This window comes from Kryptolebias marmoratus, linkage group LG21 (assembly GCF_001649575.2).
Source record: "Kryptolebias marmoratus isolate JLee-2015 linkage group LG21, ASM164957v2, whole genome shotgun sequence".
Lineage (NCBI taxonomy): Eukaryota > Metazoa > Chordata > Actinopteri > Cyprinodontiformes > Rivulidae > Kryptolebias > Kryptolebias marmoratus.
The window spans coordinates 18,959,551-18,986,586 of record NC_051450.1 but is presented as its reverse complement, the minus strand read 5'-3'; the positions used below and the strand labels follow the sequence as shown (position 1 = coordinate 18,986,586).

The 27,036-nt window shown below is 36.2% G+C and overlaps 1 protein-coding gene across 3 annotated transcripts in view; it reads left to right on the top strand.

The window, feature by feature from the left end:
* cntnap2a (contactin associated protein 2a) overlaps positions 1 to 27,036 on the top strand; it is a 322,102-nt gene that overhangs the window by 167,956 nt on the left and 127,110 nt on the right. For 2 of the 3 annotated variants that reach the window (XM_017428430.3, XM_037973044.1), the window contains exons 5-10: positions 1,330 to 1,382; positions 1,568 to 1,718; positions 2,455 to 2,639; positions 7,191 to 7,334; positions 9,317 to 9,581; positions 19,414 to 19,563. In XM_017428430.3, coding sequence (XP_017283919.1) covers positions 1,330 to 1,382; positions 1,568 to 1,718; positions 2,455 to 2,639; positions 7,191 to 7,334; positions 9,317 to 9,581; positions 19,414 to 19,563 — 948 coding nt within the window. The remainder of the gene's footprint in view (positions 1 to 1,329; positions 1,383 to 1,567; positions 1,719 to 2,454; positions 2,640 to 7,190; positions 7,335 to 9,316; positions 9,582 to 19,413; positions 19,564 to 27,036) is intronic. The other variant, XM_037973045.1, reaches the window with a different exon arrangement.

Genomic DNA, 27,036 nt, shown 5'->3' with positions numbered 1-27,036 from the left:
TGACCTTTCCCGCTTGTCTTTTTCTTTAGCAGCTCAGTGGTGTGTAGATGGTGGAACCTCCTCTATTCTCACTCACCCAATCCTGAATACATTCTTTCTTGTGACATCAATGAAAAATGAAACTCCTTTTCTGCACAATCAGATTTATACTATCATATAATAATTGGAAGGTACTACCACTGTGTGTACCATAACAAATGAAGGAGATGAAGCGATATAAGCAAGAATGGAAACTAAACATAAAGAACAAAAGAAGGGTTTTAGAGGAGGAAGTAACAAAAAAGGATAAAAGTCAAAAGTGACATGAATTTGTATTTGGTGGAGGATGTTTATCAGGCATGCTTAATATACTTGTCTTTTATTTACGTGACAAACCAAGAAAGCACTTTCGATTGTGAACAGCATGACTGTGCATGACTGGAACTGTGTATATAATGATCAAATCTTTCTCAAGCTGTGTTATACTATCATGTCCTGTACACTCTTCCTCTACCATCTCAAACTTGTCATATCACACAGTTGAACAAATGTTCTTTCCACAAACCACTTGAAATTTTAAAGTGATGATAGAAAGATTGAATACGTGTCTAAAGCACTGCACTTTATTTCTCCTCTGAGGACTTGGTCTGGGTCTCTTGTTTAAGCTCACCTCTTTAGAGTCTATGGCACACTATAGTATTTGAATAGCAGAGCCATTACCTATTATTAATCAAATTGCTGCTTAAAGTGTCCTTATAATTTAGAGTTGTGTGATGATAATAAGCCAACATCTACAAGTAGAGACATAAAAGATAATTAGGACATAAATAGCTAAAGAAAGTGACATCCACCAGTCTCCCATACATTTAAATGTCCATAGTAAAGTTCCCATGTTTGAATTATTTGAATTAATTTTGAAGTATTTGTAGAAATCACATGAGAAAGCACAAAACGTTATTTTCAGAACAACAACAACATAAGATGATCTTTGTCTAAAACTCTGCCATGAAAGGCGGTGGGTAATATGCATTCCTTCAAGGAAGGCCAAACATTTCATTTTAAATATTTTACTGGTAACTACTTTTTTATTTTCATTTTTAAAACAAACCTATAAGTGAAGGTAGATGTAAGGACATAATCAACTGTAAATTCCAGTTTCTGTTTCTGTTTACACCTTCTAAATTTTTAAAGCTTGTAAATAAATTAGTAGAAACATATTACATATCAATATGCTCTTAACTCATCATTATTCTGTGTGTATGTGTGCATGTCCATGCATACTGTGTAATTAAAATCTGCAATCAATGTTTAATTTACTCTAATCATGTGTCTGTGGCTGGTCTCTTGCAGGGGCAGACGTCATCAACTTTGATGGGCAGGGGGTAATCTCATATCGTTTTAAGGTACGGATTTTGTTGCTTTATATTTTTATTCCTAATAATCTTGCATAAAAACAAATATTCTCATTATATCGCATGCAAAAATTGTGAAATCATTCAAGGTACATCAAACATTTCCTTTGACAATGTGCCATATATGTTTTACTATAAAGAACCTTGCAGAGATGATGGTGTTAATATTTGTGCAGGTTAAAAAGATGAAGATCATTAAGGACGTGATCGCACTGAGGTTTAAGACCTCAGAAAGTGAGGGCGTCATTCTCCATGGGGAGGGCCAGCAGGGAGACTACATCACCCTGGAACTTCGCAAGGCCAAGTTGCAGCTGCAGATAAACCTGGGTGAGCAGCAAATGTGTGTCAATTACTCAGAAAACTAAAGAAAAGAATATGTTCTCTTACGAATTGGAATAGACTATAGACTATTAAATGTTGATATCATGGTATCAATCATGTGACCTTTTGAAAACAATTTAAAATGCAGATACATTTTTAATTGTATTTGCATTTTTATGATTTTTTGTGATTTTACACAAATCACATCATTAAAAGCAAGATAAGTATGCCTGTCAGTAGAGAATCAACAGTAATTCTGCTTTTAGTCATTTTAAAATAACATTTTTTACATATCCTATTATGATTGTAGGCTCCGGTCAGGTAAAACGACACCCAAGCATGTAATGGTAAAAAAAACTAAACTAATACATGAAAATGGGCAGCATAATTGGATAACAGCTAAAAGACAAAAATTATAAGTCTGTGTAAGTATTGACAGGAAAAACATCAACTTGAGCTGTCAAAGAAATGGCACACCTTATTCTAATATATGTAAAAAGAACATAACTTTTCAACATTTGCAGATCCTTGTACATAAATCCTATCTTGTCTTGGCCCTCTTTTTCACTACATCTGCCCATTTTGGGCTTTGTTCAACTTTATTAAATACCTTTTTTTAAATTATACTTGTCTGCCTGCCTGCTACATGCTGCCTGTCATTATGGGTCCTAATCACCAATCACCCCACTGTCACAGTCCTCAGTGGCATCTTTTAATTTAAACATTTAAATGTTTGTTACAGGCAGTAACCAGTATGGCTCCATCCTGGGGCATACCTCCGTGACCACTGGCAGTCTCTTGGATGACAACCATTGGCACTTAGTGATGATTGAACGCTACCGTCGCAATGTCAACTTCACCTTGGATGGACACACTCAGCACTTCAGAACCAATGGAGAGTTTGATCATCTTGATTTAGACTACGAGGTAAAGAGTATATTGAGTATTACGCACCACAGAGCACAGACGGAGAATAAAAATCTCCCCTTGTAAACAGTGAGGGAAGGAAATTAGTACTTGAAAATTGTGGAGACATTTTATCATCTCCAGGCTCTGAATGCAAAAGGGCAATAAAGTGTTTGCCCTTCTCTGTGTGTGCGTGTGTGTGTGTTTGTTTGACTGTAGCATTAGCAAAATATTTAATGAACCCCTGCAGTAATCATTGGATGAACATTTGCAACTGATTATCGTTTCAAGTCAACCCTATTCAAGATGACTGCTACAACTAAGCAAACCTTAGCCAACATAACTCTGCCAAGTTTACAGCTATTCAGCTAAAATTGATTGTGTCTGTAGTTGAGACTCATCTCAAACTTATACTCTGAGCTAATTGATTTGTGTTTAAAATTTAACTGTTAGAATCAACTCGATTTGTTAGTTTCTTATAAACCACTGGATAGATTTTAAGGAAACTGTAAGTAACTATTGGGGTGACATGAACAACTGATTAACTTTTGAACCAAGCCCAATTGAGGAGGGCTGAAATAGCTGAGCATCATCCCTAACATATTTTGAGTTTAACATTGAGCAACATTTTTGCTTAAAATCTTGGCATTAATTGTTTATCTACAACACAATAACCTTTGGAAACCCAATTCAAGATGGTCACCACAGCTAATCAACTATAACCACACATTGTCAGAGCAAAGATATTATTCCAATTGTTCAAACCATGTTTCCAGTGTACAAAAACATGTTTTACACTACTTTTTGGTCTTGTATTAACTTATCTTGGAATGCTAAGTGAAAAAGACCACTGTTGTAGCCAAAATAGTCAACAGTTTTACACTGAGATGTAGTCATGGGTGAGTTCAAATATAAGAAAGAACTGACAGGCTGCAGAAGAAGATACAATCTAAAATATCAGCTGATTTATTTGTGTGTTTTAGATTTGCATGCAACATGTTACACAATGTTAAAGAAAATATTGTGTCTGGATAGCAGAACTGGCTAATGAATGAAGATAAACAGAATTTTCTTTTTCTCAGCCTGAAATAGTTGTTCAAACTGTGCACCCGTCTCATTTAGCAAGTAGGTAAACTGTTGCTCCACAGTTCAAATCTTGATTATAACAGCCTTTTTGTTGTAGCTTGTTTGTTTCTGTTCTTTATTTTCTCCAGAATGTTTGGCCTCCTCGCCACAATTTAAAAACATTTAAGTTAAGTTAATTAGTGATTCAAAATTGACCATCAAAATGAGACTAGTGGAATGCTCAGGATTTATAGCAGGAATGAGATACAACTCCCGACTACCCAGAAGGGAATACAAGGAGTTTTGGAGAATGAATAAATGTTTTTTTGTTTCTTTTCTGTAAGTTTACCTGAAACATCTAAAATCATAGGCTTTCTGGCAAAAAAAAACTGTTTGTATTCATGCTGCAAAGTTGGAATGTGCGCCGCCTGCTTGAACTAGCTTCCAGGTTTTGCTTCACTGATATTCGGGGTGTTCGTATTTGTATTTCGAAATCTGAAAACAGTGACGAGCTTCAGGCTGTTTTAGAAAACCTCAGTAAAAACTCAGAATCATTAAACTATGCCAGTGTTCTGTGCAAATTGTAAAAATGTTAATGTGCGCAGGTTTTCAGGTAAATTTAACCACTTACTGGGAGTTTAAACACAATTATCCAATCATTTTAAACCTGTGAGGGTCTAACTCTTGTTCATTTTTTGATTTAGTCTATGATGGCAACGTCATTTTATTTTCTTCACGTTTTAGCCTCATTGTTTGCCTTTGCTGATTTGCAACAGCATTTAAACGTCTCAGCACTGATGGTCAGTACTGTACAATGATATCACACAGGAAATTAAATATTGGCTTCTCAGTGTGCTGTGGTACTAATCCATAAAACTCACATAATTAACGTCAGCCAGTAATGGAATGCAACGAGTTCAACTAATAATACTAAAAACAGGAAATTGATTGTAGAATGCATGTGGGTATAGGAGTGTGGGTACAGCGAGTCTAACAGGGCATGTGTTTGTGTGTGTGTGTGTTTGTTTTGTGCTTGTATTGATATGCTTGGCTGTGACCGTGTGACCTTTACTGGATATTGCTGATATGGCTGATCTATTCCAGTGTTAAGTGGGATGCTGAGAAATGGGGCAGGACAAAGCACAGTCCAATTAAAACCGAAGCTGTTGAATTAAGGGATCTTCAGGGAAATCTATACAACTGGGCCTACTGTACCAGGAGGTTTTGCGTGTTTGTCTCTGTGGCGTGTTCTAAATGCATACAGATTAAATCGTTTTACAAATAGCAAAACAGTGACCAGCCTTTAAGCGAAGTGGACCACTGTGCTCCATTTAATGCACACTCTCCATCTTGTGTGTGTTTCCTTTTTTGTCTGTTCGACCTCTGCTTCCACTTCGGCCTGTATGTAGACTAAATATCCGGCTGCATCAAAGTCTACCCTTGGCAGTAATTACGAAGACTGCTGGAGCATCACCGAAGACACGCATACAACGCAAACACGAACAAAAATGCACACACTGACAGATCGACACATCGACTGGCAGTTGTACACATCCCTCTATTAGCTTTGCTTCCTTCAGGGCCCATAGCTGTTTTTAAGAGGAAAAAAAAATACCGAACACATGTACAACTGCAGAAAAAATATGAAAAACGATTTTACATTTTCATCAGTCCTGTGTCCTTTGGCACTTTCCATCAGATGTGGGTTTATTTCTCTTTGTCCTCATCTCAGTGTTCCTCTCATTGCATTTTTTTTCTACTAACCATTGTCTTCTTTCTTTTTATGCTTTTCCTCACTTCTCCTAGAAGCTCATTTTTACAGTATAAGCTTGTATTGTAAATACAAATTATGTTGTGATTTTTAAAAAAAATGTTAAAAATATGGTTTAAGATTTAGGTTAATTTTTACTGGAAGGTTATAAGGTAATAATGTGTTGTGCCTGCCTGTAAATAAGAGTTTGTGGTTATAAATCCAGCTTTGTCACCTTGTAAAATTAAACTGCTTGAGAGAGTCAGGTTTGTTTATGCGTTGAAATTATTTTTTTGGGAAAGTGAAGCCACACAAGAAATAAGAAGCACATATGGGTGTTTTTGTGAACATCTAATGCCAAATACAAATCAGATGCCTGTCTGTAAAGCTGAAATTTCACTGTCTGTGATTCTGAAGTTACAAGTCTAAATGTCACTCCTTCTTTTCCACTTTGTTGTCAAATAATAATTTAACCACACATAAAACTGAGCAGTCAGAAGGTGGTCGGAGTGGTCTTGGAGTCGTTGTTTCATTTAAATTATTTGCTAAATTAAAACTGACTAAAAACACTGATCATTACAACTGCACATTCCATTTACAAATAAGTTTCAAAATTCATCATTAAAGCAGCTGATCAGGACTCGTGTTGTTTCATTTAGCTCTCTCTGCTGCACACTTTAAAAATACCATCCAGCTTTAATCTGTGATTAATAACTTTACCAATCTTATTGCTACAATTGTTCTGATAAGTTTCTATTTTTCTTCTGTTTTAATGCATAAAAGGGGTATTGCATTAAAAATGCCCCCTGTTGTGAAAAAGAGATGATTTTTAAATGTTTCTGGGGTTAAAAACTGATTCCTGTCACAAAGCGCTGATGTGAGCGCTGATTTAACATCCAGATATTCATGTTTTTAGACAGAGGTTTTGTATTTCTGAGGCTTTTACATATATTAATGAGACGGCAGTGTAATTAAAGTCTCTTCATAAGTGATCTCAGGGCATTTTCATAAGTAATTCTCCCAGTAACTGATGACTGATAGATGAAGGATCTTAACACCAGCTGATTGTTGCCAAATGTTCTGAAATGTGGTTTGTTTTTCTTTACAATTTTCTATGTCTGTCAGTGAAGGTAGAGCTTAACTGGAAATGCTTCCTCAAAGGTGTGAAAACCAGAAGCAGCAAAGTGGGCAGAGCAGCAAAAGGTCAACGGCAGAAGCATTTATTTAATGCTAACATTTGATTGGTTGACATCATTAGGAAGCAATGGGAGTGAGGTCTATAGCTAAATCCCTTATAGAAGGAAACAGAACCTTCTGACTAATCAGTTTGTGATTAAATCAGATTCGCTGTAGGTGTAAAAGGGCAGGTTTACACTTCAGTGTCACTCTTCAGATTTAGTTCACCAGCTGACAGAGACTGATTTACAACAACAAGCTTTGCTCATATAAAACATGTCAAGCTCATTTAATTGGAGCCAGTTACTTTCTGAACCCTTTCAATTAAAGCATAATAAAATTTACAGCAACATTTTCAAAGCAGTTATTTCCATATTAAGGTAAGCATGCACAAATCAAACCACAGACATGACACTTATTAAAGAATTAATTGTTTCTTTCTGCAACTCTAAATCCATTTACCAAACAAATTGCTTCACTGGCAAAATTATTACCAGTAGAAGAAATCACTAATTGGGCGTAAAATATTTTTCATTGTGTCTGTCATTTCTCCTCCCTGCCCCCTGTCTCTCTCTCTCTAGTTGAGTTTTGGGGGGATGCCATACAGTGGGAAGCCAGTAGGAGGTGGAAGAAAAAACTTCAAAGGCTGCATGGAGAGCATCAACTACAATGGAGACAACATTACAGATCTGGCCCGCCGGAAGAAGCTCGACACTTCCAGCTTTGTAAGAGAAATGTGAATTTATGTTCATGTGGGCACACTTACCGTATTTCACCAAGGTTTGTATATAATACCCACTGTGAAGTCTAAAGTTGCAAAGGCAGCTGAATTTTTCAAATGTAACACTCAGTCAACTAAATGTGGAAAGCAGAATTATGTGTCACTTCAAGAAAATATAAGAAAAGATTTATAACTATTGAAACTTACAAACTCAGAATTATACTGATGTTTTGTCTTCCACATATTTTAGGGGCAAAAAGTGCAAAATAAGCTCTATCCCTTCTTTTCATCAAATGCAATTAGATTTAACTTCAAGTTATTTTTGTCGTATTTAAAACTACTTTCTGAAAGCTGTTGATGCACTCTAAATAATTTAGTTTAAAGAAGTTCAATTCAGTATATTTCTATAGCACCAATTCTCAACAGAAGTCATCTCAGGGCACTATACAACAAAAGAAAAAGTTCAAATCACAAATTTAAAAACAGATCCAGATTTAAATCCAATTACAGTCCATTCAAATCCAATACATTATGACATTACAGATAGTAAAAGTTATTTATGTAAGAAAACCAGCAGATTGCGATGCAATACCCCATATTGAGCAGGATGTTGGTGACAGTAGAAAGGAACAATTCACCTTTTAACACAAATAAACCTCCATTAGAACCAGGCTCAGGATGGACGGCTATCTGCCTCAACAATCTGGGAGTAGAGAGGAAAAAGGTGTAGTTTCCATGGGGAGAAAAACAAAGAAAAACACAGCTTATTGACAGCAATAGTTGCATGCATAAACACGGAGAGTAGAGAGAGTAAAGCCGACCCTAACTGCAGGATTTATCAAAAAGGAATGTTTTTAACCTAGTCTTAAAAGTAAACACAGTGTCAGCCTCACAGACAGAAGCAGAGAGGAGCAGTACAGGAGTTTACCACTAAGTCCGCTAAATCTTTCTGATGGTCTTTTGCACACTTATCACTAAGCATCAAAAAGTATGAACTATCTCTTTATGTATTTTAACTGGACCGATATGTTGGCTTTACGCTCTCTACCAGAAACAAGGTGTGTTTGTATCAGTCTACAGCTCTGCTCAGCTCTAAAGTTCTGCACTAATTTGGGTTGTTCTTTGAAAACTGCTTTGGTCACTACTGAAATAAGATTGTCGTGCTGGCTTTTGGAGATCTATGCAGTTTTGGATCCTCTCTTGCAGAAATAAACCTCCATCGACACTGTTTCTGATTTTACTTGCTGATGCACACTAATTTGCCCTTTGCAAGTCTTGTGCCCAGTTGTTTGCATCAAACTCAGTTGAATATTTCTGCAACTCTATGATTGTACAAGACAAAAACAAAACAAAGAAAAGACCAAGTTTCATGCACGCCACTGCAGAATCTTGATCTCTTCCTGTGTTTATCCACAAGATTATACAGCCAGTATAACTTTTTTGATCTTTGGTAAACTGATTGAATAAATAGAAGAATTAATCAAGTTCATTAAAGCCACACCTCTAATTCTCTTTGACTCACACAGCTATTTATTTCTAATCAAAACAGACCCACTTTCGGATTTGAAAACACACACAATCAGGAAACATCTATAACTCATGAGGCAGCTCAATATTGCATGTTTGCAGATGATTTGATTAAATTAAACTGCTGGAAAAGCTCAATTGAAATTAGTGCCTAATTTCCACAAGTTTTTTTTTTCTTTGTTTCCTCTAGGAAACAAAAGTCACCCAGTGTGCTGATCAACCCTAGCATAAAAGCCAAAAACGGATTGTTTTGCTGTGTGTAGAAGCCTGAGCAGTCTTTTCATCAAGCAACTGTCACAAACATCTGAGGTTGAGAAGATTGATTCAAAGCAGCAGACTGATACTGATACATGCAAATGGAATGCTTTCAAAGTTGATGAGAAAAAATACACAGTAACTTTTCTTTCTGACCAATGTCCTCCGTTTTGTTTTCTTCCTTTTATTTGATTTGTGTCCCAGCAGCGTAACTTGTCTTTCACGTGTGTGGAGACGCACACCTTCCCGGTCTTTTTCAACACCTCGAGCTTCCTGCAGCTGCCGGGCCGAGCCAACCATAACATGGTGTCCGTGGGCTTCCAGTTTCGTACGTGGAATCCAGACGGCCTTCTGCTCTTCAGTAATCTAGATGACGGCACGCTAGAGATCTCCCTCGAGGACGGCAAAATTACAGTTCATATCAACGTGTCAAAGGCGGCCAGAAACTATCGGGTGGACTTATTATCAGGTGAGTCCGACTTACCCACACAAAGACACATCTTACAAATTAGGTTCAGCTTCTTTTAGTTTAGTGCTACTTTTTTCTTCAGCTACAATGCAGAATTTATTGCAGCTTTCAGAAGTGGAAGCATTTATTTATCACTGGTATAATAAGCAAAAAAATCATATTTCTTGATAACAAAATGTTCCTCTTGGATTACAAAACATTGATTTGATTCAAGTAATACCATAAATAAAAATGATTTGTAGTACATTAAAATGTTTGTCAACACAATAGGTTTTTTTTTCTGTTTGTAATTTGGATTCGGCACAACATGCTGTACTATTTATGGAAAAATAAAATAAATAGTAATGTCATTTGGCATTTTATACAAATCATTAAATCTTTGGTTAAGGATCAATTAAAGAGATTAGACACTGTTTTTATTGTTATTTGAACAAAAAAAGGCATGTTAATTTCATTATTATATTTTACATTTTCAAGCATTTTGTACATCTGCATATTTCATACTTTGCACATTTTCGTTTAGTCTAATACATTTGCGTCTTTAATGCTTTTTTTGTTTGTTTTGAGCCTTTGTTCGCATATTTAAATATTTCTCGCTAGTGGCAGTTATGTGTGTTTATTTTGGAGTTCCTGGTCCAAATCTGGCAATAAACCTGATTCTGATTCTGTTTAAACTCCATCTGTTTTATTCAAGACATTCCTGAAATAACTTCTGATCTTTTTAGAAGTCATTCAATTTTCATTTTAGTTCATGTTTCTGCAATAAGATCCCAGTTTTCTACTTCAACAGACATGATTCACAGTTATTAAAGTGAGTAAGTCAATTTTATTGGTATCTCATATTTAAAAGGCTGTTTTTGTTCTTCAATCAAAATTCTAAATCATAATTTCAACCATAAACAAGCAGAGTAATATTGAAAAAGTTGTTTCATCAAAGGTGTTGTGTTGTCCCTTTTTTTTTAAAAAAAAAAAAAAAAGCTTCTATCCTCCATCCCATCATTCCATCTCCTCTTTTGAGTCTTTTCTTCTCTTTCCTTCTCAGTGTTTCACTTTCCATAGACACACTCATTTATTCTGTCCACTGCTGCTATAATAGGCCATTATGCCCAGGGGTAGGGATTATTACAGAGTTACCCTCTAGGCTAATTGGGCTTGAGCCCACGATTACATCAGTATTACTTGAACACATAGACACACAACCATTCCCCATGCACACACTTCTTCTTCTTTATTCTGTTATTAGTATCTCTTAAAAAGCCACACTGGCTTCTGGCTTCAATAACACAGCAGGAGCTCAGCAGACTTGATGGCAAAAATACTAGAGAGAAAACACTAAAACTAAGGGACATCTTTGATCAGCTAAATGGAAATGTTTTTGCTTTACATAAATTTATTCAGTTAAAGTAAATTTCTGTTTATTTAATTAAAGATGAGCTTCGGTCTTTAAATGTGAGAATATGCACAGACTCTGAGGGGCAGAGCAAGAAAAAAAATTGCCATTTTCAAACAAAACTACGCAATCCATTTTCTTTTTGCCAGTGGGGGTAATACGTTAATGAACCTTTTTAGCAAAATGCAACTCAGATTTAAATAATCATGCATTTGCTCGGAGGTAAAATTAAATCATTTTCACTGAACCCACTGATGTTTTTATTTGCGACTTTATTTTTGAACATACAAGTCTGATTTATACAAAATTTCCAAGATGAAGAAAGTATAGCAGTAAAGAGGTAAAGCATACGATGCAGTCTAGTCATGCCCCTCTACCTCCATTTTAATTATGATTATGTTAATTTTAGGATCATAATTTTAGATAATTTTTCTATTTGTTACAGAAGAGATAATTAACAGAATCTGACATAACAAAAAACCAAATAGGTATTATAATTTAAAATTAGCCCAAATGAACAACAATTCTCAACATTGATTGTTAAAATTAAAAGAAAACAAACATTTGAACACACAACAAAGCCTAAAGTTTCTGAAGATGTTGTGTGTTGGAGAAATTGTTGTTACACAGCATGTCTTTCTGCTGTGAGGTGCTTCATGACTCAAAATGAAGTTCCGCCTCAAAAATTGGATCATTGTAAACAATCCCTGGTCAAACGGTTGACAAGGGAAATGCAAGTATTTAGGAATAAAACTGTTTTCTAAAAGTTTGCTGAGTGCCAGTTTTTGCTCAGTTTGCTGTGATTGCTGTTGTGAATTGTTGCGCTAAATACTGAAATGTCTCAGTTAGGCCCAGTTTATGGTCCGTCATCTCCTCAACTGTCGGTTCAGCCTCCTGCCACAGCGTTTCATTCTCACACTAAATTATTGGCGCAAAATGAAGTGATAAATAACCTTGTTTTTTTCTGTTGAAATGCTTGTCGTGTTTGTGTTTCAGTGGTGTTCTGTGTGTATTGAAGAAAAGTGATGCAGGTCTGGGACAAATAGATAATTTTGAACAATTTATTTTGTTACTGTAATAAGAGCATTGTTTCCTAACGTACAGCTTTCTTTCTTTCATTTTTTTTTGTTGTTGTTTTGGGAATCCCAAGAGAATGGATATGTGAAGAATAAAAATGACAAAATGGATTTTGGAAAGAGGCTTGGGTGATAACACTATCATTTACTGTACACTCTTGAAAATCGCTCAGGATCAGGACTTTTTGCTGGTCATTAAATGTAATATCACTGGTTTCATCACCTCCTGTAGGTCTTGTCAACATGGACACAGTTTTTCCATAAAAATCCTTTTATTATCAGTTTCTAAAAATACCCCTGTAAACAGCATCATTTCTGGAGAAGTCTTCTTTCACACAGAAACACTGACAACAATCTATAAAGCTGCAGTAACTATGCCAGGCTGTATGTGGCGCTGCAAGGTTGGCACAAAAATACGCCAACGAACAGGAAATAAAGCATGGAGCATATGCATAAAGCTTGCACGCTCTGTGTGGAACTTAAACACAAGAAGAAGAAGAAAGACACTCTCAGGTAGGAGGTAAAACTGGAGGTGGGGCTATGACATCATCGTTTCATAATTATTTAAAATATTTCACTTTTGAACCAATTTTCAAATAGTACTGCTGAAAAACAGTTTCCATGTGGACACAAGGCTGAAATGATAAAAAGAAAAAAAACAACTGTTCTGTGTTAAAGAAGCCTTCCTCTGATCAGACTCTTGATTAATAATCAAATTATTGGAAACCATCATTGTTTCCATAGAAACAGAGCTCACTGTCTCCAGAGACAAGGAAATTTATTTTTCTAAGAGGTTCTCATGCAACAAAGTGAGGAAATATGTTTTTGTACTTCCAACTGTGTGTCAGTCAATCACAAGTAACTACTTGTAAATAATCTTAATAAAGTAAATATGATGCTACAATTTCAAGAACAGCAGCAATTTCTTCCACTTCGTTCTTGACTTTTTAAAAAAATTTCCCTCTCTCTTCTTTTCCTTTATTTTTAATTACATGTACAGTTTATAGTATGAAGAGTGTCTATTTTTCTCTTAATTTCCGAGAATAAATTTATGATTTGAACTTGTTTTTCTTCTTTTCTAGCTTGTTTTTCAGAAAGTAAATGAGATTTATTCTCAGTTTTGTCAAATTTTGCCAATCAGCTTTTTTGCCGCCATAATGATGTGTCAACCCACAAAATCAGTTTCTGTCAGAGGTGGGCTTCTTCGCAACTCAGGAGGCACAGACAGCACAAGCCTTTTTTTTTTTTTACCTCAACCAAAACCCAATTTTTTTCTACGTTGAAACTGCGTGTGTGTGAGATTGTTCTTGCATGCTTGTCTTCACACCCATCACCTCAGCTTGAAGTAAAACGATCAGTTTGAGATGAAGGATTTCTATCAGTCACACTTGAGGCCACCTCCACCGTCCGAACAGGAAGCATATGGCATTACAATAATGGAAATGCCCGGGGCACAGATTTAAGGCAAAAAGAACACTACAGTCACCCCCGATAACAATGTTATACTGTTCCTTTCTTCATGAGGATGTGTGTCTCTGTATTTATGTGGATTTGCATTGTTGAGCTCTGTGTGTGTGTATGTGGGGTGTGTGTAGGGGGGGCTAAGGCAAGGCTTAATATGACATATTCAGAGGCTTTGTGTGCTTGGCATGCTGCTGTCTGTGAAGTCGTGCAAAGCTCTTTGAATTGCCTCAGAGGCCCTAAAATTTAAGAGTTGAAGAGATGCGGAGAAAAAAAAAATTCATGAATCCTGGAGGGTCCCATAAATTTAAAGCAGACAAAATTCATTTTTAGTGTGTATACAGGATCAATACATAATGGGAACAAGAAAGAGAGAGAGGAGGAAAGGAGCGAGTTGGAGAAGGAAAAAAAAAATGTATGGAGAAAAGTGGGAGAGGAGCAAGAAGCAGAAAGAGGAGCAGAATTGCATATCTGCTGTTTACAGTCTTAGAAAAAATGGTTACACAGCAAAGCTAACATGTTCTCCATTAAACAAAAAACGTCAAAATATTCTGAAATACATAATACATTTGGCTCATCTGTAAGCCCCACCAACATTTGTGAAGCCTCTCTGCTGTAGACAAGTGGAGTTTCAGGGTTTAACAGTCCTACCTCAGACCAAAGCCTGGAAGCGTTCAGGAAAATACGACTTGGAAGGGTTTGTATATAAATTGAAGATTTTAAATATTTAAATTAGTTGGCTTGAGAAAAAAGCAGATTAAATTTTTATTCACAATTTGAATATTTTTATGATTTGTATTGTCAGGTTTTCAACAGTATCTTACGTGAATAAGCTATCTGTTCAAAAATTAATCAGTATTTTTTCCTTTTTTTGTTAGGAAGTAGCTACTATTTCTGACCTTTTATCAAAACTAATAAACCTTCTGTCACACTCTGGAGCTTATACTATTCCTTAATCAGAAGCTGGAGATCAGACTACGAATTATCCTGCTCCTTCGTGAAAGCTGCCATTTTTTTTTCCAGCTCCACACCTCCTCAGTAACAGTCCTGCTGGAAACTAGAGCTGCCAGGTCTGCTGCTTGTATGAGACGCATGAAAGCTAATAATTTCTCTCCGGCTCTTTCTTGATTTTTGAATGACCAAGTCTGTAATTATTGCATATGCAGTACCTCAAGAAGTCCGTTTTTTGTTTTTTTTCTGTCAGCCTCCTGCAACTTTTTCTGTTGGAGCTGCTGTTGGATCTTTGCAGTTACCAGCTGTGCTGCACGTCACTCTGTTTTCAGTACCTGTTAGTCTGACACTCATCACTGAAATGGAAATGGAAATGACACAGAGGCTGAGATTAAAGTGGAATTATTTTCCAAATATTATCAACAAACTGAATACATTTATTAGTTTTTTTTTTACTTTGTGACCAGCTGCTTTCCCTCTCAGGGTTTGCAGTCCATTCTTAGTATTCCTCAGCTCCACCTTCTGTTCCACCACCATGTGTCTCAGAGCTCTACGCTCATCCCAGATATCGTTCCCAGTCTGTCTGTTCATCTGTAACTTTGTTCAGCACCTCCTCGCTTTCCTTCAGCACATGTTCCAGTCAGGGAGAGCAGCAAAACCAGCAGCAGCGTACATGTCCTCATAAAACTTTACAAAATGACTTTATGTAACCCTACTACTGTTACCATATAACTATTCTGTAAAAAAGAAGTCATCTTTTAAAAATGGTTCTTATAATTTATCTTCTCAACAACACTTTTTATTGCTTGCAAAGTTGTTTTTTTACACAAATGAAAAATTGAAAATGCAGCATACTGACATACCCTTAGATTGTGCATTTATTATCGCCCACCACCGAAAGGCAAAGGCAGATGATCATATTTTTGCCTGTGTGTGTGTGTGTAGGGGGTTAGGGGCGTGGATCTGACAATTACAAAAATGTCTCTTAAACCACTCAACAAATCTGTGGTAGTAGCTGAGACTCATTCCCAGTGCTAACAAATAGCACAAGATAGAAAATGTTGCCATTAACTTTTGGGAGTCAACTCTGGCTTTCAATCTAATTCAAGATGGCTGCCACTGTTAATTGGCTATAACTCAGTCAGTTTAACAGATATTGACCTAAAATTTGGAGTGGTAGCAGCTGTGATTAACCCCCAACACTTAGCTTAAGGATGACAAATTATGATGAGACTGCGCATAACGTTATTTTCAAAGTTTGATCAAATGACTACAACTTTGTCAATTCTCAAAAAAATATGATCTTAGTCTAAAACTCAACTGGCAACATGTACTTCTTCAAGAAATGCAAGGGATTTAATTTAACTCAGTTTCTTTAACTAACTTTCTAATATAAACAATACATCTAATGACAGAAGGACTTGTTTGTGTTTGTTTTGTGCTGTGATTAATGGCCTTAGATGAAACTGACAATTCAGATGTCCCACATCACTAAAAAAACTAATTTTCCTTGTCAAGATGGAATCGATTTGCTGAAATATTACCACAAAATATGACGAAGTATTTTAATATTATAAAATAAATCTGATTATATCCACATTTCATTGCTCATTATGACAAAGCTTCTTCACCCTTTCATTTGCAGTGTTGGATTTTTATTTATTTATATTTCATTTAGGATAACAATCTCATTAGATGGGTCTTTTATTCCTAATGCTCACTTACATGCATTGACTTCTTACTTTTTTCTTAAATAGAAAAAATGATAAATCTGCATTGCTGTTCTTCAGTATTTTGTTTGTTTGTTTTGCTTTAGCTCTCATCAGCAATTATGTAAACACCCAGGTAGAAATGTTAATATTTGCTGAGTGTGCTGCACTACGGGGTTCAAGAGTCAGCGTAAACCTGAAATAAGTTTATAAAAAAAAGAAAAAGAACAATTTTACCAACCGCAGAGTTTCACATGGAGGCTTTGAAACTGACAGGAGCACCAACCCGTAGATAAAGAGAGATGCAACGGATCCATTTCACCTGTCTGCACAGCGGTTGGCAGCTCACATTTTCAGGCTTGCTGTGAAGGGCTGGCTCCTGCTGTTCGGTCAAAAATTAGAACTCATATTTCTCAGAAAGTTATGCCCATCAGAAATTGTGCTCTGCCACAGCCTGTATGTCCCCACATTGAGGAAGTTCCACTTTGTTGTAGTAGCCTGCAGGGTTGTTCTTGGAAGCAACGTATGGGACCCATTTATTGAGCATAATTGCGGTGCTTCTGGGAAAGGAGGCAGTTGCTTTGGATTAGCAGGTCCACCTATATTTTCAAAGACTGTATAAATTAGATGTCTAGCATTTCCTGAAGGAATTCTTATTGCCCGCCGCCTTTCACAAGAGTAACTAAAATTGTTATGCTGAAATAACATTTATAGCCATTTTAGTCAAACATAAAAAACATTATGCATAATCTCACGTAATATCTTATTTGATACTGCATCATCTGTTAGTGCTTGGAGGATGTTGAGAATGAGTCTCTGCTACTATCACTCAAAATTTTTAGCTCGATATCTAATATTTGCTGAGTTACTGCCAGTTATATGTTGGCTAAGAATGATTAGCTGTTCTAAGGAGGGTCTAAGATGATGTGACTGGTTAACGTGTACCGTGTTATGAGACACCTGTTAAACATCAGGAATTGCAAAGCAAGCAATGATAAAGTCTTATCTAGTTGAATCTTTTATTCTTGGCTGCCCTTCAGTATTTGCTTTTTTTCTCTGGAAGGCAGCCTACATGGGTAAGTTTGTTGTGTCAGACTATGAGAGACGAAGGCAACACAGGAAATTTATTGTCTTAGCATTAATTCATTTCAGTCTGTGTGAATGTGTTGCAGTAGGTATGAAACCAGCACTGATAAAAGCTCACCATTCAAGCTCACTACCATCTCATTTTATGTCACTACTTAACGATTCATAACATTCTAAATAAAACAAAAACAGAACTGGTAATTATATTGTTGTAGGTTTTTGTCACAGCTAAAATAAACATTAATGCATGCACTGGGTTGTGTGTATTCCTGTGTTTATGTGTGTATATATATATATATATATATATATATAGTCAGTAGTGCTCAGAACATTTCTCCACTGGTCACACTCTCAGCAAGTGGCCATTTTGGCTCTTAATTTCTTTGGTCACCATCTGATCGCACACACACACAGACACAGTTGGCCACCCTGCTGAGCAAGGCTGATTAGTGTAAACTCCCTGCTGATATGAAAGCAAGGGTCGTCAAATTCATTCTGGGTAGAAATGAGTATAGGAAAACTGTAGGCACTAAAGACTTACAAAAACACTGACAAACAAAAGCCAAATGAACTAACAATAGCTTGCTCCAACGCATATTGTTCAGATGTATTGACACAAGCATGTATATTGACTGGCAAGCAGATCCACTCTGCCGAGACTGATTTGCAGATGACCGTACCTTGAACTTTGCTGCAGTGTCCTCACTATTGATGTATAACAGTCAGTGAAGCAGTGAATTAAACCCAACCATGAAGGATATGTACTGTACCAGATGGGCACAAATGGAGATAAGTATGGAGACGCTTAAAAAAAAAAAGGAATGTGTTAAATGCAGAGACATAGAGAAGGAAATAAAGACAGAGGTACAAAGACATGGGCAAGGATGGTAGAATGAATTAAGTTTGGTGTCAGTGAGAGGGTGATGTATAGAAGAGAGGGCGATGGTAGAGAGCTGGCTTCTCTTTCAGCTCCAGTAGTAATGCCCCTTTCCAAAACATCACTCATATTTAATGGACAGCTACAAGGGAAGGGAGGGAAAGGAGAAGACATAACTGGGATCCGCCAAACACTCACACACACAGTGACATGTGCAAAGGAAGAAACAGATTACAGAAGCAGGAGCCTCGAGACTGGAAGGGGCCATCGGCTAGGAGGAAATGACAGCAAAAAGAGTGAGAAAACTAAGATGGAAAGAATGAAGAAGTGAGCGTCATTAGCATGCATATATAACTTTAGGCCTTTTCACAAAAAAGTTTGGTGATATAGCACCAAAGACGAGCTCCTTATTAAGCCACTTCTTGTTGTTCACAAATGGACCAATCAAGCTGGACACATCCTGCAACAATGTGAGCTTACACAAATGAAACCAGCACCAAGACACCATAGGAGGCTTGACACATAACTCAGCAGTGCTGACACTACACATAAAGTGTGTCGCTCACATCTCCTGTTCAAAACCCCGCAGTTGGCTGATTGCACAGACCATCTGTCATGACATTACACCCTCAATCCATGACACTGGCTTACCGATGCCAATCGCTTCAGTTCTGTGACTACCTCCCTTGGCAAATCAGACGTGCAACAGTGGCAGGTTGACTTCAGACATCCCACACCTGTTAGTCCTCACATAAATCACATCAAGACTGAAAAAAGGCTTCTTAGGCACAGCTTGGAAGGGGTTTTGTCAAAGAATGACTGAGTGAAAATGTCTGCTGGACTCTCATTGATCAGGCACACTAAAGTTTCATTGTTTGGAAAAATATTTATGCTGATTCACTTGTCATCAAAAGAAAATCTACCTATCTACTTGTACTACATACATATTATACTCATTTTGAGTCCCCCATTCTTGTTAAATTTTAATTAGTCTTGCTGGTAAACCAGATCATACTTGAACCTAGGCTACTGAATTACATAAATGCAAAACTAAAGCTTTCTATTTTTATATTTATTGTTTTATTTTCTTTACATGAACAGCCTAAAGAAAAAGATTTTCTTTTTATAAGTTTCACAGCTGATAGAAAATGTGAATCCAAATGAATTTTGTGCAATAGTCACTTAAAATTATTAAGTTGAAGTTCTAATACCCCCAAACAGAACCCATTTGTTTTATAAAGACATCTTTGTTTTGTTTGTCAACTCCTACCTCTTTCTCCAGGTTCAGGTCTCAATGATGGCCAGTGGCATGCTGTGCGTTTGGTTGCCAAGGAGAACTTTGCCATGCTGACAGTAGATGGTGAGGAGGTATCCGCCATGCGTTCCACCTCACCTCTCAGGATCACCACAGGAGGAACCTATCACTTGGGAGGTACGGGTTAACCCAACACCAACACAGCGATTTTATTTTTGCCTTGAATTTAGCTCTGATGTAACCCTTATGTTTGCTGTTCTGGTTGACATTTTATTTAGTCCACATAAATCTCAGTGGCAAAAGCTTCGAAAAGACACGACCGGCAAACACAGATTTACACAGTGGTGACAGAGGCAGCATCTTTAATCTGTCTGAATTAGAAATATGCCAGGTTAATGATGCCAGACACCGTTATCTGTTTGCTAAACGATGTGTGTGCAGGAGGGTCTGTATGAAATTACAGTAACTGAGAGAGATAGTTTGGCTCTGATTGCTCCATCATGCCCCCGTCTCCTCTCTCTGGCACAGCACAATCTCCTCAATCAAGAAAAACCATTTCCTCGGGCTAGTCAATAAGGATCAGAGCACTTTACACACACACATCAAGGTTCTTTTACACTGTGGTCTGTTTTATTTTACTGCACCCGAGTGCTGGGTGAATCCCTAAACTTTAAGATGACTTGGTGTTTGCTACAAAATAAAAGTTTTTATATACCTTGATACACCAATACAGGTTTACCTCATTTCATTCGTTTCTTTCATGCAGAAGACTGTCACAGAACCATTTAGTTATCATTTTAATGTCTGAATCGCTTTTCTATTTTCAATCCTCTCCTTTTTCTTCTCCCTTCCAGTCTCCATTTCGATCAAATTGGTGATTTATTGATTTTAGTAAGCAGAGCTGTGAATCAATAGAGGCTTAGAGGAGAGCACCTCTGCAATATCTTGACTCACTGTAAAGGAGAAGAAAAAAGATGAATTAAAGAGACAAAGAGGACAGATGAAAATAATCAAGAAGAAAAACACATCCAAGTAGAGAAAAGAGGTAGAAAAATTCTGTGAAATGGAAATACACAAGTTAGAAGGTTAATAAGTGAGAATAAACAGAATGCATAACAAAAAATAGAGAAAATGTGTTTTCTGCTAAATGCGGTATGAGGCCAGGTTCTGAAGGACTTTGCTGAAATCTGCTGAAGAAGCTGAAATTGAGCTGAAAGCTAACTGCAGCAAAATGCTAGCCAAAAGCTCAAAAACCGAAAGTAGCAACATGTTAATTAGAAAAGAAAAATTATAAAGCTACAAGTAACAAATAGCAAGCTTAAAATCTATGTAAAAGTATCGCAATGATGCATATAATTCACATACAGTGTAATTCTGCATATATAATACATTTTGTTAATAATTACTTGCTATTTATACACATAAATGTCTTTTATATATATCCACTCACACACATAATATGTTATTGTAAATCTGAAAAATATCAACTATTTTCTTTTTCTGTTGGTTTTTCTCCCCTCTGACAGAGGTATTATGTGGGCTGAATTAGCAGCAGCTGTGACTGGGGCTTTACTTGTTAATTTTACATGACATAATGAATGCTGAGGAGCTGGGAGCATGGTGGTAAACACAAGCTTGAAGGCTGCAGGGGATACAAAACTGTTGATCATTACTATGGAACAAAATACAAAGTGATATTTAGGCCACAGAATTACAAGCTGGGGAGCGAGTTTTAGGAAGCCATTTCCAGAACTGTACATAACAATTCTAACTGCAGCTCTCAAACTTTCTGGCAAAGCATCTTTAAGTGTAATACAACCTGGAAATGAGACAAACCTTTTTTGCATCAGGTTTGCTATTGGTTCCCTTTTCCTGTGTTTTATCGGTGCTCTAACAAAGTAAAAAATTAATATGATTTTGTATCTGTACTTCTCAACAACCTCATCCCTGACTTGTTTGTAGAGCTTCTTGCTTTTTGCTCAATTATTTGCTTGGTAGTTTCTTACTGGTTTTGATGACCCAGATGCCATTTGCAACAGGAATATTATAGATCTAACAGTAAACAACTTATGTTACAAATACTGGGGTTTAATTGAACTTTGGAATTTCTAAAGGCAATTGGCAGGAAAACAAGAGAACTTGGAGAGGTGGAAGTATGCACTTGAAAGATGAGGGATGAAAGTCAGCTGTAGGAATACAGATTCCATATGTGTGAATGAGAGGGAGGCAGGTGGAACAGTGAGGCTATAAGGAGCAGAGGTCACAAAGGTGCAGGACTTAAAGTACTTGGGGTCGACTGTCCAGGAAAACAGGAAGTGTGGTAAAAAGGTGAAGAGAGTCCAGACAGGATGGAACGGATGGAGAAAAGGTTTCAGGAGTGATTTGTGGCAAAAGGGTGGCAGCAAAGGTCAAAGGAAAGGTTTACAAGACAGTGGTAGGAGCAACTATGTTGTATGATTTGGAGACCGTGGCACTGACAAAAAGACAGAAAACAGAACTGGAAGTGACAGAGCTGAAGCTGTTGAGGTTATTATGTATGAACAGAAGGTGCAGGTGTTTGACCAAATGCCATGAAACTTCCAAGCACACACATGCACTTATACTTTAAAGAAAATATTGGGAACAATTATTTGAAACACTCATCTCAGGCTAATTTGCATCCCAGAACAGAAGAAACAGAATAACATAGCGAATGTACAAAAGATAATTTAGCCTTCAGCTTGCCCCCATTTATTCTCTCTGATCACTCAACTTGATGAGTCAAAGAGGCCAAGCAAATTAAGCTGTCCTAAAGCTCTCTAACGATATTTCATCAGCACTTCCTGTGAGTGAGGCCATTCTTTTGGTGTGCCACAATTAGCAGAGACCTCTCAGTGTCATGAATAGACTATGTTCTTTTATATACATGACAAGACCTGAGATAATTGCTCTGGGTAATTTATGTAGATTCAGCCGTGCAGGTAGACATCTGCTTCAAATCACATGGCTTTAGGGCATTAATCTGCTGTCTTTTCACTGAAAATTATTGCTAATGATAAACCACTGACTAACCCACAGAAAGCAAGTTAAGTTATGGGGATATTTACAAAGGTTCTGTGACTCTAGTAAAGTCAATTTTTGCATAATTTTGTGACTATTTGTTATCCAAGTGCTGAGCTAAAATAGCACAGTGATCACAGTGTTGACACAGTGATCTTTGCCTTTGGCCCTGTTGCATATGCATGTATGAAAATGTTTATATCAGTTTGCAAAATGTTTGAATGATAGTAGTAAAATGTATCACAAATACTTATTATTGTTTCAATGTGTAAACTCAACATCGTATCAGTTGTTATCAACTTACCAACCCTCACTGGGTATTTAACTTGCAACAAAAGTATCTGATGCACTAAAAACTATTACAGCTGTTGCACCTTTTTAAGTGTTTTTGTTGAACACACTACTAAGAAATTACTAAGACTTTTCCCTGTATTGTCACTGAATACAAAGGTAAATCAATGAAGACACATAAAACTATTGTAGTTTATTTATTCTTTGTTTGTTTTGTTTTTTTGTTTTTTTTCCAAAATGCCTTTTGTGTAGAGACTGTAGTGGTAGCTGGCAGCAAAGAAGGTATGAAACTGTGTTTATTCTTGATATCTGGTTGCGTGTGAAGATTTAGAGATTTAGGCAAAAGCCTCATATATCCACTTTTTTAATAAAAATCTACTTTATTGGTCACCCATCACATCTGTCTGTGATTTTATCAATGATTAACCAGTGAAAAGTGTCAAAAAGAACTTATGACCACAGTGTGCATTTAACTGAAAAGAAAGTTGTTGTTTTTTTAATTTCCTGTAAATTTGTGTTTTTGGAGATAAAGTTTCTGTCTGACAGCAACAATATGTAACAACAAGAGGGATTTTGGAATTAAAGTTGACCTGTTAAACAATCTTTTTTAAAGTGAGACAAAGAGCAAATTTTTAATACCTCATCTCTTTTAATAAGAAACAAACAGTCGTGTTATATTGTACTTAATTATTATTGCAATGTGCCTGGTTGTATTTGGGGTTTTAGATCAGTGTTGTTTCAGGACCACTGAAAAGGGTACTCCTGCAGAGGTTATTTATAATTTCAAAATGGTAAATGGTGATGATTCTGCAAAACTTGGCAAATCAGCTCCGATACATCATGTAGAGGCACACATTTCTGCTCTTTGTTTTTAGCCAGGACACTCATGAAAGCATGTAAATTAGCTTCAGTTACTAACACAGTCTTCATATGATAGAAAGAACAAGTGTTTCTACTTTTGGATTGTTTCAGGTTTACCTCACAGAGTATTTTTTATAAAGAATGAAGTCAAAAACTAGAAAATTTTAATAAATCCAATCCATGTAATAAATCTATTGTTCATGTTATGGTTTTCTTCTTTAAATTTCTACTAAACAAGACCTATTTAGACAATAGTAGAACAATTTATTATCATTTGTGTCTTGACTACAACTAAGATGCATATTCTGTGACTGAGAAAAGGTCTGAAACACTGTTTTACTTGACCTTTACAGTTTCACATAATGAATTTTAGCAAGCTTCGTTGCACCTGGGTGACAAGTAGTTTTTACTATGAAGACTTGTAAATGAATGCTCGACACCGGCACACAGTAAAATAGACAACTTTTGATAAGAGAGCGTTTTGTGATAATTATCATTATGAATTTGAACAAATAGAAAATCTGTATGCACAGAGGTATTGTGGAAAGCATTGTAACCTTTTTTCTGATCTTGAGGTATTTCTTTGCAAAATGAATGCTATTCTTTTTTCACTTCAGTTGATATAAGAACTCTAAATACTAATTCCAAGCTATAAACTCCCACTAAAAGCTTTTAAATGGAAAACCACTCGGCCTGATTTTAAATGAAAGTATAAAACATAATTTTAGTGAAACACAGTTTTGTTGTTATTACTTTAGGAGTGTTAGAGTTGCTTGCCTTTCCTGCTCCTGTGGCATCAAAATGTTCTTGTTACAACTGAAGTTATAGAGTGACGAGACTTAAAACTCAAATGTCAGAGAGGGGCAAAAAGCAGGCTTTCAGCTTCCCTTTTCTTTCTGTATACATATATTCCTGCATTTATTTATTTATCCTTGCTTAGCTTGTTTTGTTACAGCTTTCTTAACTTACGGTTAAGTGAACGCACCCCTTTGCTTTGCCTCCCCCCCATCTCCGCTCCACTATCCTTCGAGCACCTGTTTTTAGAAGCAGTCTCTTGAATCCAAATCCTATTTTACGGGGAGTAGTTTCTCACTCCTGAACTTGCGCTCAGAGAAATTAGTAAGTGAATGACACCAGTATCCTACAAATTGAATTTCTCAAGTAGAGAAGACTGAAACTGCCAAAGACAAATAAATAAATAAACATTAATAAATAGTTCAATACATCCAAAAATGTTAATGTTTTCTATTTTCCCTTTATTCATTTTTTGCACTTTCAATTTAAGTTTTTCACTTATTTAATTGTTGTTTTACAGTGTATATTTTTATTTAAATCATATATATGTTTATATTTATCTATGTATTTTTTTATGCATCTCCAAGCCGGTTTTCTTTTTGCATGACTGTATGCACTCCTGGTACATTATGCAAATAAGAGAGTGTGTCATGGAGGACCGCAAATCCTAGCAACAGAGACCACGTTATCTGCTAGTGCTATTTTTATTATTGACTAGCTTAAGCCAAAGTAAGAGCATTACTAAAAAAAAATCTAATTATGTTGTATAAAAAATGGGACTTAATACATATCAATTAGGGAATGGGAAATAGGTCTGTCCTCTTTTCTTTTAGCAAAAATAAGGACAAAGACATAAATAATTGCTTTTTCTCTTTTTTTATTTTTTCAAACATATGTATTTCTTCATGCTGTGTGATTCACATACTGTAAGGAAGCAAACCAGATAGAAAAAAAAAACAATAGTAATCCCATCAAATCTTTGAATAGCTGCCTTTCAGGAGCCCCTGGTTAATGTGTTCACTCACATGCAGCTCACACCGTTTGGCAACGATCAACTTACTGATCAGCAAATCACATCAGGTAAAGAGGATTTTTTCATCAGTTTGAAAAACAGCCAACCCATTTTTGTGGGGGGGATGAAACAGAAATACAGACAGAAATGTAAAAAAGGAACAAGAAAAAAGTTAGCAGAATGAAATGTAAAATAAGTAAGTTAAGAAAAATAAACATTGAAAATTCACATAAAAACCAGAGAAAGATAAATGTGAATATAAGAATAATAATGTAATATAAATTAATGATACCTAAGTATTTTGAACAATTTATATGATTTCATAGCTTATTTAATTTCGTTTTTGGCAGTTCTTTATACTCAGGAGGCAAGACAGACAGATTCTCAAACAAAAAGCAAACATGCCCTAAGAAAAGGTCGTGAAGTTGTGCTCTTTCATCTCCAGAAACGGAGGACAAATGGACACACTAATGAGAGAGTTGTCAATTATGGGATGCTGCTCCTTGAACCCTCTGGCATTTCATAGCAGTGGAGTCTAAAAGAAAAAAATACTATTCATTATTTGTTAATTTAACAATCTCGTTTTCTTTACAAATCTTTCAAAACTTGAATGTTTTAAACATTGTCACAGATCTTCCTAATACATTGTTTTTATCGTTTGGGAAATCTTCTTTTACTTCTTTACTATCATTATCTTATTTTGACTTAAAATTAAATATTAGGAGCAGCTGGTGGTTTACAAGTTGGCTTGGTAGCTTCAAAGCAAGTGGATCAGGTTTGAAGCCCGTCTGTGTGGAGACGTTTTATTTCACTGGGCTGAGACTGTTGGAGATGAGCTGGTGACTCAGCGTTGCAGGAAAAAAAAAAGCAGATTTTCAGAAACAGTTTAAATGAATTTTGAGTGTCTGTGACTAACAAGTTGTACAGCCTTGTTTTGTACATGCAGTTTTTGAAACTCATGGCGTATTTTTGTGTGCACATCTTCCAAAAATGTATCCTAAGTTGTTTACGATATTTCACTGCCCACCTCTGCACCTGCCTCGGCTTGCTTTGTACCCACTTTGGCAGCTGCTGTTATGTTTCTGATTTAATTCACTGGAGTAGACTTTGGGAATGAAAACAGCAAGATATAAATCAGTTTTTTATAAATAATATGTATCATTGTTGGGGTTTTTAGACGTGGATATGTTGTCTGTTAAAGAAGAGCTCCTGTTCAGACGATTTGACACCTGCAGAAATTGGAAAGGGTTTGAGACGCCCAGGACAAATCGAGTTCAAAAAATAAATGCTTTAAATGTAATAGCATTTATCTTAAACTATGATTTCCATTTATTTAAGTGTTTATAGCTTTTAAAATACAGTTCCACTGAGCTCATTTGGACATCAGTAGCTGCACGTTAAAGCCTCGATCTCTTCATGTTGAGATGAGTCAGTCATGAAACTAATATTCTCATTTACAAGAGAAATGCCACGCATGTGTCCCTTCAGTAGTTGTTCTCATGATGTTCTTCACAAAATTACTCAAGAACAGTAATATTTGGTTATGCTCAGTTAAATATATTAGCTTGACAGAAATTCATGAGGAGCTTTAAGTACTTTTTCAAATTCTTTTTACAGCTCAGTGAAACAGTAAGCGGTGAAATTACAACATT